This window comes from Crocuta crocuta, unplaced genomic scaffold (genome assembly GCF_008692635.1).
Source record: "Crocuta crocuta isolate KB4526 unplaced genomic scaffold, BGI_CrCroc_1.0 scaffold207, whole genome shotgun sequence".
In the NCBI taxonomy this organism is placed as follows: domain Eukaryota; kingdom Metazoa; phylum Chordata; class Mammalia; order Carnivora; family Hyaenidae; genus Crocuta; species Crocuta crocuta.
Genome location: NW_027531996.1, coordinates 3,204,189 through 3,224,173, shown reverse-complemented (window position 1 = coordinate 3,224,173; position 19,985 = coordinate 3,204,189). Strand labels below are relative to the sequence as shown.

At 40.3% G+C, this 19,985-nt stretch overlaps 1 protein-coding gene and 1 long non-coding RNA gene across 2 annotated transcripts in view; one reads left to right on the top strand and one right to left on the bottom strand.

Moving 5' to 3' along the window:
* Positions 1–17,153, top strand: part of LOC144240708 (uncharacterized) — a 77,339-nt gene extending 60,186 nt beyond the window's left edge. The window contains exons 2-3 of the long non-coding RNA XR_013337814.1: positions 13,017–13,087; positions 16,491–17,153. This is a non-coding gene — a long non-coding RNA (uncharacterized LOC144240708). The remainder of the gene's footprint in view (positions 1–13,016; positions 13,088–16,490) is intronic.
* Positions 2,928–19,985, bottom strand: part of CR2 (complement C3d receptor 2) — a 33,403-nt gene continuing 16,345 nt past the window's right edge. Inside the window, exons 14-27 of the mRNA XM_077775091.1 lie at positions 19,284–19,460; positions 19,114–19,204; positions 18,739–18,815; positions 17,420–17,827; positions 16,641–16,817; positions 16,479–16,566; positions 16,044–16,126; positions 15,150–15,542; positions 13,724–13,909; positions 12,431–12,619; positions 11,745–11,768; positions 10,816–10,891; positions 5,824–5,929; positions 2,928–3,678 (exon numbers count right to left, since the gene is read on the bottom strand). Of these exons, the coding sequence (XP_077631217.1) occupies positions 5,839–5,929; positions 10,816–10,891; positions 11,745–11,768; positions 12,431–12,619; positions 13,724–13,909; positions 15,150–15,542; positions 16,044–16,126; positions 16,479–16,566; positions 16,641–16,817; positions 17,420–17,827; positions 18,739–18,815; positions 19,114–19,204; positions 19,284–19,460 (2,060 nt within the window). The 3' untranslated portion in view covers positions 2,928–3,678; positions 5,824–5,838. The remainder of the gene's footprint in view (positions 3,679–5,823; positions 5,930–10,815; positions 10,892–11,744; positions 11,769–12,430; positions 12,620–13,723; positions 13,910–15,149; positions 15,543–16,043; positions 16,127–16,478; positions 16,567–16,640; positions 16,818–17,419; positions 17,828–18,738; positions 18,816–19,113; positions 19,205–19,283; positions 19,461–19,985) is intronic.

The following is a 19,985-nucleotide window of genomic DNA, read 5'->3' as shown; positions in this document are numbered from 1 at the left end:
CGGGGCTCAGTTCTTTGAGGGCGAACCCAACTGAGTGATACCAGCTGGAATAAAGTTGTTTCCTGGAAAGAAAAGCCTCTGTGTCATGACTCTGTGTGAGACTCTACTACAATACCAAGCCACGGAAAAAAAAAATTTACCCTGATTTAATCAGATTCACATTTTTAAAATATAATTGTTTATAGACGGGGAGACTGGCTTGGAATAAGGCAATAGTGCATGGGGCTGACCAGCAAGGAGGCTTTTGCCATCATCCAGGTGAGATTTGATGGTGGTTTTGACTGGAGGTAAAGTGAGCAATTAAGAAACTAGAGACGGAATGAACAAAATTTCTTCATGCTTTGGATATTGGTTACTTCCTTTCTTAAAGTTAGTGCTGAGAAAAAGAAATAGTAATTAGCCCCAGGATTCAAAATCCATAAGGGTGCTATTATTGAAATTTTAAAAAATGTGGAAGAAGGACAGATTTGGAGGAGGGGGTTAAGAATTCTCTTGAATGGGTGTGTGTGATGGGTTGAATAATGACTACCAACAATGTCCGCATCCTAATCCCCAGACCAGTGAATGAATATGTGATCTTAGGTGACAAGGGCTGGGGGGGGTGGGTTGCAGATGTGGTTGATTTAAGGGTTTTGAGATGGGAGATTATCTTGGATTATCCAAACCGACAGCGTTATCACTGGGGTCCTTGTGAAAGTGAGGTGCTAGATCAGAGTGAGGAAGGCAAATGACTGAAGCAGAGACTGGAGAGGTGCTGACATGAGCCGAACTGAATGACAGCCACCTCTAGGTGCTGGAAAAGGCAACACCTTGGTCTCCGCCCTGTAGGATCCATTTGGACTTCTGACCTCCAGGCTGGTAAAAAAAATAATAAATCTGAGTGATTTTCAGCTACAAAGTAACTTGTAGCACCAGTAGGAAACATATGGGAGAGAGAGGGAGAGTACATTACCCCTCCCCCCCCAAAACACACACACCAGTTGCCCACCAGGTGGCTCAGTTGGTAAAGTCTCTGACTTTGGCTCAGGTCGTGGTCTCACAGTTTGTGAATTCAAGCCCCACATCACTTTGCATCCTTTGTCCTCTCCTCTCTGTCTCTCCCCAGCTCACATGCTCTCTTTCAAAAATAAACCTTTTTATTTTTTTAAGGGAGATTATCAAAGGACTTTTNTGGGGGAATGAGACAGATGGAGTTTTAGTGAGAGCCAGGAGGTGTGGGAATGTTCTAGGAAAAGATTGGGGATATAGTCTCTTGATCATGAAACTGGACTTCCAGAGAAGTCTAACAAGAGACCTTTTGAAAAGGAAATGGGTGGAAGAGGGTCAAAATCTCAGGAGTTGATGACACTATTAAGGGAGAGCATGGAGAATAAAGAATAGGAAGACCAAGATGGAAACTTTTAGATGTGGTTCATATGTGGTTCATAGTTTTTAATATTTTTGTGTATGGTGGACCCCTCTGCCTCTTTGGCCAAGCCTATGGACCCTTCTCAGAATTATTTTTTAATGTTCATTTATTTATTTTGAGAGTGTGAGTGGGGAAGAGAGAGAGAGAGAATCCCAAGCATACTCTGGCCTGATGAAGGGCTTGATCTCAAGAACTGAGTTCATGACCTAAGCCAAAATGAAGAGCTGTATCCTTAACCAACTGAGCCACCCAGGTGCCTCTAGAATTGATTTTTGTTTAATTTTTTAAATGTTTATTTATGTTGAGAGAGAGAGAAAGAGAGAGAGAAGGAGAAACAGATCATAAGTAGGGGAGGGGCAGAGAGAGAGGGGGACACAGAATCTGAAGCAGGCTCCAGGCTCTGAAGGCTTGAGGTACATGGACAGATAATTTGGAGGAATGAAGATAGTGCTGATTATGATTGAATAAAAGATGAACCGCATCCCACTCTTGGGTATGTATCCAAAAGAATTGAAAGCAATGTCTTGAAGAGCTATTTGCACACATGTTCGTAGCAGCATTATGTACAGTAGCCATGAAGTGAAAACAGCCCAAATGTCCACTGACCGATGAATGAAATAAATGTGATATATACATGCAATAAAATAGCTTCAGCCTGAAAAAGGAAGGAGATTCTGACACGTGCTACACCGTGGAGGAAACTTGAGGACATTACGCCAAATGAAATAAACCCGTCATACACAAACACTGTAGGATTCCACATACAGGAGGGATCTAAAGTAGTCAAATCCATAGAAACAAGAGTAGAGTGGTGGTTTCTGGGGGCTGGAGGAAGAGGGGCAGGTAGAGTTATTGTTTAATAGATATAGCATTTCAAGTTTCTAAGATGAAAAGTTCTGGAAATCTGTTGCACAGCAGTGAATATGCAAACATTTCTGAACTGTACACTTAACAATGGTTAAGATGGTAAAGTTTAACTTGTATATATTTTAAAACAAAAACAAAAAGGATGCCAAACAGAATACATAGTCTAGGAGAGGGTGGCGAGAGAAATTTGCAGTAGCCAGGGAGCGAGATTTTATGTTCTCAATAGTATATAAATGNGAGACAGAATCCAAAGCAGGCTCCAGGCTCTGAGCTGTCAGCACAGAGCTGGACACAGGGCTCGAATTCACAGACTGTGAGATCATGACCTGAGCCAAAGTTTGCTGCTCAACTGACTAAACCACCCAGGTGCCCAGGCAGCTAAATTTCGAGGGTGGTGGCAGGGGGCTGGGGAAAGGTGTGTTATCTGGACAAATAGAAGAGAAAATCTTGAGGATGAGGGAATGGAGTTTGTGGGTTGAAAGTTGGCTAAAACAACAGAGTGGAGAGATCCAGAAAGCATAAATGTTAAATCAGGAACTCTAGAAATCCTAACTAACTGCAATGCAAATTAAAAAAAAACAACCCAAAACAAAACAAAAAACCTCTAAGAGATCATTGATCCTAGGGGAAAAAAAGTCCTCTAAGCAAATGCTTTTGTTAAAAGATAAAATTTATTTGAGTGACCACTGCACACATTATTAAAGGACACAGAGCTTTGACAAAACTGCCAAGGAAATATCTGAAGCCTGAATTGTATACCAAAACCTTACAATGGAAACTTGATTCCTGTAATGAAAAAAAACCGTGCAAATTGGAATTACTGAGTGAATATGGAAAGAAAAGGTACACATTGTGGGGGAGATAATAACAACAACAATCTTCAGACCAAGTGGAAATAAAGGTGAAACGTTTAACCATATGAGAGCAAGATGCTACTATTAAAATAAAATTAGACTTCCCAACAAAAGTATGCCCTTATAACCACATGAAATGCTCTCTCTTTTGCTTAGATAGTTAAAACCACTCCAGAACCAAAAGTATATGGTGACAGTAAGCATGCTGATTACAGCAGAATGGTCGAGTTAGGAGGGCAAAGCTTTTTAGCGCCTTCCTTAAAATGGCGACACTTTCGGAGTTCTGTTCCTTGTCTGGAGCCATAGCCAGGCTCCAGGCGCATCACAGGGGAGCCTTCAAAAAGTCCTTGAAGAGAGTGTGGTGGGGAGACTGGGCTCCCATCTTTGTTATCAAGCAAACTTTCTTTGTTCTGCTTGAGAGAAAGTGCGTATGGGAAATCATAGCTTATAAAATCATTTCATTGATGTCGAAACCATACACACAGACTTGCTGATATTACGATAGCTTCTTCCGAACTGATGTGCAATAGGATCCAAGAACAACGCACTCTGAAATAGAGAATTTCTGTTCAGGGGGCAGCAGGCAACTCAACATTTACATAATGAGAATGTTAACGTTCTCTCTCTCCGCTAAAGTGCTATAACCGATAGGGCATCCAGCCTCTTAGGAGACACCATTCTATCAGCAGATGCCTTCTTCAAATAACAGGATCTGAAGCAAATAATAATTAAATTTTATATTGATGAGTATGAATAATAAGAAATGAGGGAGAAATCCAAGCAATGGCCTCATTCTTTCTCATTCATGCATTCATTCAACACATATTTATGTACTCATTTTACATGGGCCCCCCAGTGGTTTGGATTTAGGTAGCACTCTGGCCTGGTCTCTGCTGCTGTCTTTCTTTTTCCCATGGTTCACCGGCAACAGGTAATCTTTCCTTTCTCAGCTACCATGGCAGTTTTTCTGTGTCTTGGTTAGGGTACTCATTCCTACACCCTGATATGTCGATGTCTATTTTTTGTACTAAAATAAGTTCCAAGAGGATAAAGGGATTTATTTTTATGTTTGATAGATTATGTAAGAGAAAAGCAATTTGAAGGCAGATTTGAGCTTGAATTCAGCCTCTGCCTAGTACTGATCCTGAGACCTTAGCCAATAGTTTAGCTTTGGTTCTCTCACCTTGGATATTATATGCTCACCTCGGTATTACTTTGGGATAATTCTCACTTTTCACTGTTGTAGCGAGGGCTGAGATAAGGTGTAAAAAGTGAGTATTATCCCAAAAGAACATCGAGTTTCCCTCTCACACTCCAGGACTCCTGATGTGGAAGAACCCAAGACCCAGCATGTGGACCTTTTCTCTTCCCTAGCCCGTCAGCCCCTTGCTAATCTTATTTGATTTCATTATTACACACATCCATACGCTGACAGGGCCCATATTTATGTCTTGAGCCTGGACTTATTCTCTGAAATACAGGCTTGTACATCCACTGCCTTCTAGATACTTCTATTTGGATGTCTATTAGATATCTCATTTCTAACCCCTCCAAAGCGAAACTCCTGAGTTTTTTCTCCCTAATCCTACCTTTTCACACTGTCAGTCATCTTAAGTAGTGGTGATTCTGTCCTTCTAGTTGTCAGGCCAAAAAACCTTGCCATCATTGCCTCCTCCCTTACAAACTGTGAGCCAACCCTACTGGTCGCTATCTTAAAAATAATGCAGGGACGTCTGGGTGGCTCAGTCAGTAAGTGTCCGACTTCTCTTGGATTTTGGCTCAGGTCATAAACTCACTGTGAGATCGAGTCCCATGTTGGGCTCTATGCTGACAGTACTGAGCCTGCTTGGGATTCTTGCTCTCCTTCTCTCTCTCCCTCCTCCCTCTTCTCTCTCTCACAAATAAATAAAAATAATGCAGAAGCTTCTCTCTTCTCACAGCATGGTGATGGCCTCTCACAACTTCCTGCCTAGACTGTTCTGATAAAGTCTTCACGGACTCCCCCATCTTCCACCTTTGTCTTCCTATACTCAGTTCTCCACACGGCAGTTAAAGTGACCATTCTCTCCTCTGCTTAAAACCCATTGGTTTCTATCTCAGAATACACACCAAGCTCATTGCCATGAGCCTGCATACTCTGTATGATCTATCCTCCTCACCCTCCTCACCCTTACCTATCCGATTTCATCCCTACCCCTCTCTCCCTTGGTCAGTCCACACTAGGCCACACTGGCCTCCTTGCTGTGCCTTCAACACCATAGGCTCACACCACCTTATGGTCTCTGCACCTGCCATTCTTTCTTCCTGGAATGTTCTTCTATATGACTAGCGCATTAATTCATTGTAGTCTTTGCTCCAAGGCCATTTTCTTAGTGAGGACCTCCCTTCCAACTACCCTGCCCTTTCTCCTTTTTCTGCTTTATTTCTCCTCAAAATACGTATCATCTTCATTTTATTCTTAATCACTATTCCATGTATTTCATATTTGTTGAATGGATGAATGAACTGGAAAAAAAAAAAACCCCGTGGCATTAGTTTGCAATGTGATGTAGGTCAGTTAACAATTTCTGTGCATGATTTCTGAAGACTTGTGCAATAGAACCATACTTATTTAGTACTATACTTATTGATGAATATAAACTGAAGACATTATGACAGATGAATGACTAAAAACATTCCAATTTCATTAGATACCTGTTTGTCTTCTGATTAGCTTGCTGGGTTGTACGGATCAATAGAGTACACTTCTTGTGTTTCTAAATGAATATCTTCTTTAGGGCTTTTACTTGTATAATAATTGCTAAATGGAAGAAGGAAGAAAAAAGTAAACTCTTTACTCATTGGCCTTGATTACCGTAAACGTGTCATAGTTGTTTGTTTTCTGTAATTCACATCACACGATAAGTACTTTTCATGAATGATTTCATTTTGTTGTCCGAAGTATCATATGAGATCATCACTATCATCCCTATTATTTGGTAGGGCCCATAAAAATAAACAACTTGCTAGGATGCTAAGTGTCCAAGTCAGAAATTGATACGAAGTCGCCTTCCCTCAGATCCAGGACTCTCAATGACAGAACTATGACCCTCAGTTTGAAAAAATAAATTTAAAAAAGGAGGTTTAATTTTAGGATATGATCATAAATTTACCTTTTTGGGACACAGTCTTCCAATCTAATTAAAGGAAAGTTCTTATATTTGATGTGAAATTCAGAATCGTTCTGTAGTCTTACAGCACTAAATGCCTGAAGTACTTTTTAAGAGGGCATTTTTACTTTTACTCTTTGAAAGCCCATATACTTTACTGTGCTTCTAAAACCACTTAGCCAAAATTACCAAGAGACATTAAAATGTGATCATATTATCATGTAGAACTCTGAAATAAAGTATTGCAAAAGTACCAAAGAAAGATTTCTGCTACGAGTACTTAGATCATGTCACTCACTACAGTATTTAAGAGGTCAGCTTATAGGTGGATACATTAAGAATATTATACAATGGTAATTTTTAGGTCTACACGAGATTTAGGTTTTATTAAAATATCTTAGATGATGGGAGAAAAAGAGTGGTCTCTCTCAAATGTTTGGGTGGCTTTTAAAAATATTTAATTTGGGGGCACCTGGGTGGCTCAGTCAGTTAAGCACCTTAACTCTTGATTTCGGTTCTGGTCATGATCTCACAGTTAGTGACATCGCGGGGCCTGCTTGGGATTCTGTCTCTCTGTCCTTCACCCATACGTACACTGTTTCTCTCAAAAGAAATAAACATTTTAAACAATATTTACTTTTGTTACTTAGACAAAATTTCTAAGTAACCAATTACTTATCTCATTCACAGAAAGTAAGGCAGTTCAAATGTCTATATCAATGATTAGAAAATAAATTGAAGTCAGTTACAAATTGGAAATAAAACAAGTTGAGTGGTGCTTAGGAATGGGGTTTAACATACAGGTTTGGTTTATATCAATGGAGGCACTTAAATATAGTATTTGATATAGTCCTATTCATAAACTTTATAAACTGCCTGGAACATTCCAGAATGTTCAAAGAATAAATTCTTTGAGCTTGTAGGCACATGCAACTCCCTGATAGCAAACTGAGTAGTATGAAGGAACGTGATAGAGACCACACTTTCTATTTATTTAAATTTCTAATTACTCTTGGCTAAAATTATCTTCCAACTTCCTGTGAGGAAAGCCATGTGACTGACATCCCTGGTTTGGTTTTTTTTTTTTTGAGACCCTTTTCTCCCTTCATTCTGTGAAACTACTTTTGTTTTCCTCTTGCTTCTGACTGTCCCTTCCTCTTCTCACTTTTAAGCATTACTGTCCTTCTGAGATCCGTTTTCATTAATTTTATGATCTTTTTGGTCCCAAGGCTTCAAATGTGACTTAAATGTCACCTGCCTGAGTCCGAGTGCCTCTTTCGAGTCCTGCACCGTAGGTGCCCCAAAGTGATAGGACAGAACTGAACTCCTCTTTCTCCACAAACCTGCCCCTCTCTTCTTTTGGTGAACTGGATCCACTCTACAGGAGTCATTCTTTTCACTCCCTTCTGATGGCATTTGGCAAGTCACCAAGTCCCAGAAATCCTCTCTTCTAAATAGTGAAGATTCCTCTTCTATCTATCGATCCCCACCACGGCTGCTTTGGTTAGAAGCTCAATCCTGCCTCTTCTTTTGAAAATACATATCTAAACATATTATTACCTTGCTCAAGATCCTACAGGACATTCACCAACTCCTTTGTCAGGGTATGCAAGGCTTTTGATGATCTAGCTACTGCCCACCTCTCTAGATTTCCCAGTGACTGTTCAGTGAAACATTAATTCCATGCGATGTTCAAGCACGGTATGAGAAAAAGAGTTCTGCAGTCCAATTAGTTTGGGGTGCTCTGGTTTCAAAATAAAATTAAACAGACTTCCTCATTGTAGGGCTTAAATATTCTCATGATCACTGCGAATCTTCATGAGAAAAATAAAGCATGTAGTACTTTCCAGTTTTATTTGGTCATAGAACACCCTTTTTATTTCCTGAAGTTATTTACACAATGAGCGTTATATGGCCCATATTCTGCTAAACACTACAGTCTAAAGTATATCACAATTGTAGGTCCTGCTAGCACCTGTGGTGCTCAGGTCCTGCCAAGCTTAGAACAAAGCACTCACATTCACAAGTGTCATCGTTCCAGAGGTTCAATGTAACCCCTTCATGTCTAATGCTTCCGTCAGGCATTTTTCAACTGTAAACAGTGTGTCAGCACTGGTGGCAGGCTAAACAATGGATCCAGGCCAGAGCATCTGGGTGGCTCAGTCAATTAAGTGTCCGACTTCAGCTCAGGTCATGATCTCATGGTTCATGAGCTCTAGCCCCGTGTCGGGCTCTGTGCTGACAGCTCAGAGCCTGGAGCCTGCTTCAGATTCTGTGTCTCCCTCTCTCTCTGCCCCTCCCCACTTGCACTCTATATCTCTCTCTCTTTCTCTCTCTCCCTCTCTCTCTCAAAAATAAACATTAAAAAAAAATAGATCCAAGTGACTTAGCATGTTAAAGTAATGTTGTTGGAGTTTATGGGTGACATATTTTGGGTGACCCGACTTGGTCACCTCCCACTAGAAGGTACCTGAGACTTTGTAAGGCTTCACCTGGCCTCTAACACCAGCACATACAGAGATTCAAGAACCTATGCACACACACCATTCCCAGGCTGACACCTGATGGTCTCATTTGCTAAACAATATCCTTTGCACTTATCAGAATATTTTGATGCAAGGTTTATGGGTTAGAGGGTTTTTTATGCCATCTCTCCACCTACATCTATGCTGTCTTCCCCTCAGTCACCATTGTCAGACTGCTTACGCAGTTCTCACAACACAGGATGGAATGTCAGGCCACTGAGTCTTCACTCAAACTGCTCCTTCCACTTGGAAAACCTTTCTCTCCTGGTCTACAATCTCCCGAGTCCCCTTTGAAACATTATGCTCACCATGGAATTTTTTTTTCTGATCAAAATTCTCAGTTGACTATTTGCTTTGTGCACCTGCCAAGTAGCACATAACCTACTATGGCAATATTACGTTATAGATTCAAATGTTTAGGGGTCCCTGGGTGGCTCAGTCGGTTAAGCATCTGACTTTGGCTCAGGTCATGATCTCACAGTTCATGGGTTTGAGCCCCGTGTCAAGCTCTGTGCTGACAGCTAGCTCAGAGCCTGAAGCCTATTTCAGATTCTGTATCTCCCTCTCTCTCTGACCCTCCCCACCCCCCATTCACACAGTCTCTCTTTCTCAGAAATAAAGCATTAAAAATTTTTTTAAAAATAAATAAAATGTTCAGTTTTTAAACAGTTAAAAATAAAAGTGGATCAAATCTCTAGATAGTAAAACATAATACAACAAAACATAGAAACCTAGTAATATATTTAAAAGCAGTCCTGAAAACAACAACCAAGTGAGAGAAGAGATTACTTGAACAAATAGAAAGGCCTACAATGTTTCCGAATAGGAACACATTACAGAGAAGATGCCAGTGTCTCACCCACCAATCTATAGACTTAAATGCAATCACAACATATGATTTTTTTAGAAATGACAAATGACCTAAAAATCACCTGGTAAGGACAAACAGAAGAGAATAAAAAGGAAAATAGTAAAAATTATAGCAAGGGAATTCTTGCCCTGTCACATATATTAAAGCAGTATAAAACTGTACTAATTAAACACAAAGTGATTTGTGATAGAAGAACAGACAAATCAATACAGCAGGGAAAACAGTCCAGAAATACAAGATATCCCAAATATATTAATTATTCAGTGTACAGTCAAGTGAGAACAAACTTTTTGGAAAGTACTGGGCAATATTTATTAAGCACCTTAAATGTTCATACTCTGACTCCTAGTAATTCTAGATATCTATGCTACATAAATAAGTAGATGTGGAAAAAGGTTTGTTCAAATGTGCTTCTTGTATCTTTATTATCAAAGTAAATGTGGAAGCAACCTAAAATTTCCACAGTACAGAAATACATAGAACAATACGCTGTTAAGTAACTAAAGAGAAAACATAAGATACAAAAGATGAAGGCCAAATTAAAAAAACTAGGTAGGAGACTATCATGCCAAAATTTCAGTTAAAGAGAGGAAAAAGAGAAAGAATATAAGAAAAAGATCGGATAGGAATATACCAAAATATCTGCAGTTGTTACCACTGAGATTTTTCAAATTTTAATTTTCTAGGTTTTTAAAATAATATATCATCTGAGTAAACATCATTCAAATACGGTGTTTGATATTTAAAAAAAAATTTTTAATGTTTGTTTTTGAGAGAGAGACAGAGACACAACATGAGCAGTGGAAGCAGAGAGAGAGAGAGAGGGAGACACAGAATGTGAAGCAGGCTCCAGGCTCTGAGCTGTCAGCACAGAGCCTGACATGGGGCTGGAACTCCTGAACCATGAGATCATGACCTTAGCCGAAGCCAGTTGCTTAACCAACTGAGCCACCCAGACGCCCCAGTGTTCAGTATTTTTTTTAAGTTCTTACACAGGGGGCTTCCCTCCCTATTGCATAGGGTCTCTTACTCCATGATCCCACTACAATATTCATGTCATATAACTTGTGCTTCTGAATTTAGTTTCAGGCAGGAAGCCAAAACCTTCTGTGCCGTTTGGCCAAGCATGAATTGAACTTACCGTTCTCTGTGTTTGAATATCATGCATAAGGTGACACTAATCAAGAATATAAGAAGTACCGAACCTGCAGAAAGACCTAGAAAACAAAACAGCAAGTATCAAATCCTAGAAAATTGTGATCTATANTATCTGATAGTACCAAATCATGCAGAGGACCAGAAGTTAATATCAACTGCACTTTCAGTGTAAAAACTTGGAGCAACTGGGTGTTTAAATCATTTATTCAACGCGACCCAAAAGTCAGTGTGTAATATGGAGTACACATTAAAAGAGCCTTAAAACAGCAAAAAGGATAATTTCCTAAGACTTAAAGTGAAAAAAAGTAACAGGCAGGATATAGGGCCTCAAATTATTTATATATACACATATATATGTAAATGTATATATGCACCATATATGTATATAAATACACACATATATGTGTGTATATATACACATTGTTTTAATGTTTATTTTTGAGAGACAGAGAGAGAAAGCAAGCACAAGCATGGGAGGGGCAGAGAGAGAAAGAGACACAGAATCTAAAGCAGGCTCCGGGCTCCAAGTTGTCAGCACAGAGTCCAACACAGGGCTTGAACTCACAAACTGCAAGATCGTAACCTGAGCTGAAGTGGGTCACTTACCCAACTGAGCCACCCAGGCACCACTTCTGTACTTTTTATAAATCATTAGAAGGGTGTCTGGGTGGCTCAGTCGGCTAAGCATCCAACTTTTGGTTTCAGCTCAGGTTTGTGAGTTTGGTTTCATCTTATGGTTTGTGAGTTTGAGTCCCCACATCGGTCACTGCACTGACAGTGCAGAGCCTGCTTGGGATTCTCTGTCTCTCCCTTTCTCTATGCCCCTGCCACACGCTCTCACTCACCCAAAACACATAAATAAACTTTTAAAAAATCATTAGAGATTTAATGCAAATATTTAAGAAAACTTACCACAAAGAAGAGGAGCAAGCGAGGCTAAAGAGAATACAAAATCATGAAAATATTAGTCTAGTCACACGCTTCAGTACAGCCCAAAGTCCCATGGTAACATCCCCAGAATTAACATTCAGCTCCTTTCTCTCAAAATCCACTTAAAAAGATGTGTTGGGATCCTGGATTATAATCACTCTTCATTTTTTAATGTAACAACTCACTAGACTTTTAAAAAAATTTCACTTTAAGTTGGGGTAGTTCATGAATGAAAAAACCAACATACTCAACGTCATCATCGGAGCTTTCTCAGGTTATGATGCAAATATTAGCTGTTAATATTTATTATTAATTACAACAGTTGTTCACCATATTTTTAGAGGTCCGTGTCCAATTGGTAAGTGGTTATAAATCAAGACCCGACAAGGGAAATCTCAGTAACGACTCCTTTCAAAACGTAAGGTTGTTAGTTTTGCACCTCATAAGTTAGTATTCCTCTCCCTTTATTTTCTTTCTTTACTTCTTCCATGCTCAGAGGGTTTTGCCTTTTCTAGAACAGACTACTAGCTTCAAACTCTTCCATTACTATAGTACAGGTCACGGACCCATGTCAATTTAAAACCTAGAACTTAACGTTGAGGGATAGGCCTTACTCTTCTCTCCAGTGAGACAAGTATACAAGCTGCAGTGATGCCCTTGGCACTTACCTGGCGATTTGCAAACAGCCAGGGGCGGGTTCCATCCGTGATCGTCCTGGCACTGGCTCTGAGGACTGCCTTCCAGGGTGTACCCCTCTTCACACTCCAGAGTGACCACGGCTCCATACTGATACATTTTCCCAGGCTCCAGCCCCTTCTGGAGTCCACTAATATACTCTGGGGAGCTACAGTTTACCTCTGAAATGAAAGAAAGCTAATGGAAGCGGGGTCATAGTATAGCCTTTTCTCAAGGAAATAGATGCCGCCCTGAATGAAAAGATTTAGGAAACCAGCTCAGTTCATTCTAAGTAAAGCCTCACTGGGATGACAGCGCAAAAGGATGTCTTAGGCAGAGTCTTGTGTGTCAACAATCCATCTCAATGACCTCTAGGCAATTTAAACCAGATTAGTTTCCTTCTTTGTGATTTAGTTTCTAAACTGATAGTGTTGGATCATTTTAAAGGCTTCTTAGAGAAATGGTGAGGGCTGAATGGGTGATATTAAGAATTCTGAAGGACTGTCTCATCTGCTCCACTGTTCCGCTAGAATTCTCCTGACAGGAATATGCTCCCTCATTTCTTCTTTCATCTTGCAGTGTAGGGGCTGATAGTGGAAGATTCAGGATTTGAATCATGACTCCTAGACTTGCCAGCTGTGTGACGTCAGGTAAGTTACAAATCTCTCCGTTCTATCAAGACCTCACCTGTCATACAGGAATAATAATGGCACTAACCTCATATCACTCTCAGGAAGATTAAGGATATAATCTGCAAAATTGTTGTGCACAGTTTCTGGTATTTAATAAAAAGTACTCAACAAATATAGGAAATTAACTCACTGCATATTTCATATGCATTGTTTATGTCAATGAAAGTGAAATTCTGAAGCTTTTATTAAAAAATAGACCCATAATGCCACCACCACAATGCCACCACCACTCATAGGAAATATACTGACAAGATTGTGCTTTTTATTAGTATTTTGTTGGATGCACACTTCCATAACTACAAGCACAGTGTCGATTCAACCTGCATTTAGTTGTATAATTTATGTAAGCACTTCAATTTTCTGTATTTGGAGGATTACATAAGTGATCACTCATCAGATAAACTATTCCCTAAGTCATTGTTTCTTATCGTGTGGTTAATTGATGGATTAATCAAATTAAATCAATCCAATAAAATGCATTGTATTAAATGATCCAATTAATGCATTTGTCTATTTTAAGTTGAAAGTACCAAAGTGAATATACTTACGTGGGAGAAATTTAACTGAAAAATAAGAAAATAACAGACATGGCACCTTTACAATAAGGGGCAGGTTGACTCCAGGTTCCCTCATGTGTGCAAAGGAGGAAGGCTTCTCCCACCAGCAGGTAGCCTTGGTCACAGCTGTACAGGATTGACATTCCGGAAGGAAATCGAGCTAGATCTCCACCAGTATGATTCCCATTGGGTATCTTAAGCGGAGGCTGACATCCTAAGAAAGCTTGGACACCAAGAAAAAAAGGATCTTTAATTTAGCACAGAGGAGCATATAGCCAACACTATCTGTGAGCGATAGTGATACTGAAAGAAGATAAGAAACATGCCCAACTAATTGGTAACCAGAAATACTCATCCCGCATATATCCCATATATTTCTACATATATCATGTGATCTGAAGAAAGATGTCAGAAGTAAAACAATGAAAAATCAATGGTTGTAGCCCACAACTGTAATCTGTCAGTTAACAGTTTTCTTTTATTTTCCATTAAAATTTTTTTATCTGAGCTGCTGAGAGAGAGAGAGAGAGAGAGAGAGAGAGACAGCGTGAGCAGGGGAGGGTCAGAGAGAGAGGGAGATATAGAATCTGAAACAGACTCCAGGCTCTGAGCTGGCTGTCAGCACAGAGCCTGACATGGGGCTCAAACCCACGAACTGTGAGATCATGACCTGAGCTGAAGTCAGACGCTTAACCGACTGAGCCACACAGGTGCCCCTCTTTTCCCTTTAAACAGCAGAAAGGCTATAGTTTAAGAGTTTCACACTCAAATGCCTACAGAAACCAGGAAGTGAAGCCACCATATATGACAAATTCAAGAGCATCTGTCCTAAAAAATGGCAGCCATTGCCATCCAATTCAAGCTACTGGCGCCCTGCAGGAAAGCAAAGCACTATATTTCAGCCAAAGAAAACAGTTCTGGTGAGCTGGATTCAGTTCTTAGGGCACCAATTAGCAGCCTCTGTTGTAGATAGTTACTGACAGGAATAAAACTGCCAAACAAGAACTAAAAAAAGAAAGAGAATTCAATGGGTTTGAAGCCAGTATTCCTCTCAAGAAACCCAAAGTTCTCTTTCTGGCTGCTATCACAGCTTTAAATATCAAATTATCAAGCAGTGTTATTGCCAGACCCTTTCCCTCCCAAAAATATGTGTATTTTTAAAATGATAAATGAGTTAAAAGAATAAATTTTAGAGACTCCATCAATCTGGGAGGGATCCTCTCATGTACTTTTGCTCAACACACTTAGAAAAGTATCCTCTCATGTACTTTTGCTCAATACACTTAGAAAAGGGAGATAAAAAGAATCAGATGAAAAGATAAGACAAGGCAGGCATCTTGTAAAACAACGTGACTGCCTTCGATTTTACGTGCTTTTCTGTTGTTCAAATGGCCAGTGTAGATTCAAAGCCCTTTCCTTTATTCTGTGCAATATCCAGTATTTAATTCCTTAAAATATCTTACCCATTCTGATACAAGTTGGTACACCTGGCACCCACTGGTTATTGGTATGACATCTAATCAAGTGACTGCCATTCATGATGAAGCCGGGATTGCAGGCAACATAGACTGTGTCATTGTGGGAATATGAAGAGCGAGTTTTGTTTAGCTTATATCCATGTCTGACTTCTGGGTTAGGGCAGTGAGTCACAGGTACAGATTTTAAGCACTGGGGGATAGGTCTGCTCCAAGATCCATGTCCTTCAGGATCACTTATGCATCGGATATTTTTCTCTCCCAGAAGGTAGAATCCCTGGTCACACTCATAAGAGACTTCATCTCCATATAGAAAGTGTTCGGCCATCACACCCCTGTGCCATCCATGGTCAATCACAGGTGGAGGCGGGCAGTGAACAGCTGCAGAAGAGAGTTAGGAAATTCTACTTCAGCTGCACACAGTCTTCATTCAGGCACAAATGAAAGTAGGCAACTGTAGGTATTGCACATAACTATAGAATAATTTAGATTTTAGGACCTGGGTTATACTTGCTTTAAAACAGCTTTATTAAATTCTCTGTGTGACTAGTACATCATACTCATGCAAAAAAAAAAAAAAGTCAGAAAACATAGTGAAGTATTAATAAAAGAATAAATACAGCTATGTTACCAAGAACTAGAAATCTAGGCCATATATATATTTTCTTAAATCTTAAGCAGATATATGGCAAATACTCAGTTCCTACTTGACAACTTTGTTTCCCAAAGCTAGTGCCCATCAAACACTGAAAGCTTTGCCTTATCTTATGCACACTGAGACAGAACACATGGACTATTGAGGTAGTTATAGGCTGGTTCCTCAGTGGCCTGTCCTCTCTAACCCCATACAGCCCCTCCGACAACTTTTTTTTTCTAACTTACCTTTACAAAGTGGAATCTTTTGGAACCAAATTCTGTTCTCAGTATCTTGACACTTCTGATAAGCATGTCCAGTCATCCGGTACCTAGAGAGAGACTGTAATGCATTTCCTCTTCCTGGTATCACATCTCTGCAACCTCTCTTCCTCAAATCACAGATATAGGGGTATTTCTAAATAAGAACTTCGGGAGACAGGAGCTAAAACTCTTGGCCCTCCAAATGTGAAAACTACTTTGAGCAGAGTTTTCCATAGCACAGTCATTTCTATGTCAAGAAAGGACTGAAGAGTCAGAGATATTAGACCTTTAGAACCTCACATTCTCTGTGAGTGTGACAATGAGAGAACTCTAGACAGAGTCGCCAAGACAAGTTGAGGATAGAATTAATGCATAAAACTAGTGGAGACCCTTTCTAAGAGTGGACCCTCTTATACTCACCCCTCTTGACAGGACGTATTAACTGGTACCACATGTGAATAAACGGGAGGCTCTTGAAGATCGTCTCTCACAGGTTGACACAGTGCTTCTAGGAGAGTGAAGATGGAGTTACTTACACATGCCCAGTATCACACAGAAAGACAACTCTGGAACTGAAAGTACCTTCACACCGAGGGGCAGAAGGACTCCAATTTCCTGAAGGCATACAGTGGATGGATTTGTTTCCCACAAGCAAGTAGCCAGGGTCACAGGTGTAGTGTACAGTCATCCCAGAGACAAAAAGGTCCCTACTTCCACCTGTATGCCGACCATGCTGAAGCCCAAAAGGTGGCTGGCAGCCTGAAGAGAAAACTCCCCACATAAATACCAACAAAAAAGAGGAATTTATACGTGAGAACATGTAGTATACATCATTTGACGGCAGACAATCTGAAACCTTTAAGCCAAAGGTCATGAAGCTCTAATTCATTACTGAACATTTTCTGCTCTTTTGCAGGAACTAGGCACCTTTAAAAAGGTCAAGAAACAGAAGCTTAACAACAGAGAACAAACTGATGGTTGCCAGAGGGGCGGTGGGTGGGGGATGGGTTAAATAGGTGACAGGGATTAAGGAGGGCACTCGTGATGAGCACCTGGTGCTGTGTCACTAAATTCTACACCTGAAACTAATATTACACTGTCTATTACCTAACTGGAATTTAAATAAAAACCTGGAAAAAATAAAAAGCTCCTCTCATTACCTCCTCTGAATATATCTCAGATCCAAGGGGGCGTTTACATAAAGAACATCTAAAAACACATAGAACATTCCATCCCAGAACGGAAGAAATCGGATAGTAATCTGTGCACGCTTGCCTTTTCCCATGACTCCAGTTTTGGGTTGGAGATAATAAACAAGAATAAATAAATAAATACCTCATTTTACCCCATGGGGTCTTTACCTTTTTCACAAACTGGTATTTCAGGATCCCAGGTGTTATTGGCTTTGCAACGAATCTTACTGCTGCCCTTCAGAGTAAATCCGTCATTACACTTGAATGTCACACTGTCATTGTAGAAATATGGGGCTTCCTTGCCAGATATCTTGTATCCATTTGCAACGTGGGCAGGTGAACACTGAACAGCAGGGAGGGAAAGTTTACAGGCAGGGGCGGGGCCGCTCCAGATGCCCCTTTTTTGGTCATTGCTTATACAACGGATGGTGCTCTCTCCAATGAGGTTGAATTTCACTCCGCTCTCAGGCCCAGGGTTACATGTATAGGTGACCGTGGTTCCATACGGAACATTTCCTGAGATATTCCCTGTGTGTTTCCCATTGTCAATCACAGGAGGTGGTGTGCAGGTGATTTCTGGAGAGAGAAGAATTTACCGTGGAATTCTGTTCCAGTTTTAGACACCAAAGAAGAGAAATGAAGCTGGTTACAAACTTGTTGTTATCAGGTTTACTGGAGGATATGGATGAGTTTTGATGGTAGACGTTGTATCGAAGCTCGTTATGTATGTAAAGTTCGATTTAAACAGATGTCATAGCAAGGATTTTTGTCATGGAAATCTTTGTTTAAAGTGAACATGTACATCAGTATCATGTTGTGAGGCAGTAAAGTCCAGTACTAAATTAGTTATTAAAGTCATTGCATTTTAAACTCACTAATAAGTGAATAAACGGCACAGGTGAGTAGAATTAAGCTTTTTTGAGTATCATCTTTGTGCTGATGTGATATGATAGGTTACCCAAGAATTACTGTTGGTTGAGCCTCTATTTTGACAGGTAATTTCCTCATCTATGAAGTAGGAATAGTACCACTTAATTCTAATAATGTAGAAGTCTGCAGTCTTAGGTTAACTTCACAGAGAAGAGGCTAGCATTTCAGAGAAGTTGCGTAAATTGCCCAAGGTCCAGTCAAGCAATAGCAACATAATCTGAGTTCAGATCCCACACTAATCCCTTTTCTCTCCACTAAACTACAGTGTTCCCCTGATTAAGGGTGGTGACTCATATACTCCCTGTCCTCATTATTCTTATTCTCCTGAATCACAAAAGAGAATCAGAAACTAAATAGATTTACACTGATGGTCATGCTCTGAAGTAGAAAGAGAGGATGGTGGAAAGACAGCAAGACTGCACCACTAGAACCACTGACGAAGTGAATCGAATGGAATCTAATATTCTTATTCCCATAACAGGACCTCAAGTGGAAATCTCCCGGGAAATGCATACAACTCACACGGCTTCAGGTCCTCCATAAGTTTTGCTACTCACCTTCACAAAGACGACGCTCCATAAACCAAGGAATCTCACCTCGACACAACAGATAAACACTCCCGCCTAACCAGTACCTAGAGACAAAGAGTCATGTCATGTTGCCATCCGGTGACCGCTGAGCTAAGCAAGAGCTATTGGCTCAAAGCAGACTCACCACTTTTAGGACAAGAAACGATAGGAACAAAAATCCAGCCAGCATCAAGACCATCCATCCATTGCATGGACAGACTTTCCAGGCATGGAACAAGAGTGCAATCAACCCTTTGGCAAATGTATGACAGGGAAGGGTCTTTGAGACCAATGCTTGCGACAGAGTTTGTAGTGTGCACCGATAAGCCAGTCCTAGTTCAGGCTGGGACAGCCCTCACTCACCCTTCATCGCAAGAAGAGTTAACATCTGGTCTAATAAATTGATCCTGGGGTTTGATAAAGACTTGTTTTTCTATAGGTTCACACTCTGCCACTAGGAAAAGAGATCTGGATGAGAAATCAACTCAAGGCAATCATAAAACCATAAAACATTTGCATTCAAAGCCTGGCACCTTTGCATTCGGGGGCAGTGGGTGTCCACACCCCGTCAGAAGTACAATGTATGGATTTTTCTCCCACTAGCACATAGCCAGGGTCACAGCTGTACTTTATGGATGTTCCTGGGTCAAAGCGGACCATGTGTCTATCTTCCTTTTGCCCATTGAGGATTTTAGGAGGGGCTTGGCACCCTAAAGGAAAAGAACAAAAAATTTTCTTATATAAACAACTGAAAGAAACAGCCGAAGAAATGATCACGAATGCTACAATTCCACTCTGGTGGCAGTTATATGGGGTAGAAGTAATCTGTGCAGCCCAGTTCTGGGTAATTTTAGATCGGTGGTTCTCCATCTTTTTTCTTTTCTGCACTTAGTTCAGTTTCCATTTGGTGCTCTAACTCCTCTCCTGCCTCCTCGTTTCTTAAGGAACAATCTCATAGGTGTTTCCTGGGATATATCTCTGGGGGAGGGGCTTTGCTGACTTTTCTTTAAAAAAGAATTGCTATTGAGACAAACAAGCATTTTTTTCCCTAGAGAAGTGGGCACCTTAGTGATCCTCAGTGGGTTTTTTTTCTCCCAAGGATACTTCCACAGAATGAAGCAATGGTGGGCTGATGATGTTAAGAAAACCTATATAATTTATATTCACTATATTTAGTAGAATTGAGGGGACTAGCAGCTGGAAAAGGCTCTGCTTAAATCTATAACCCCATCTTC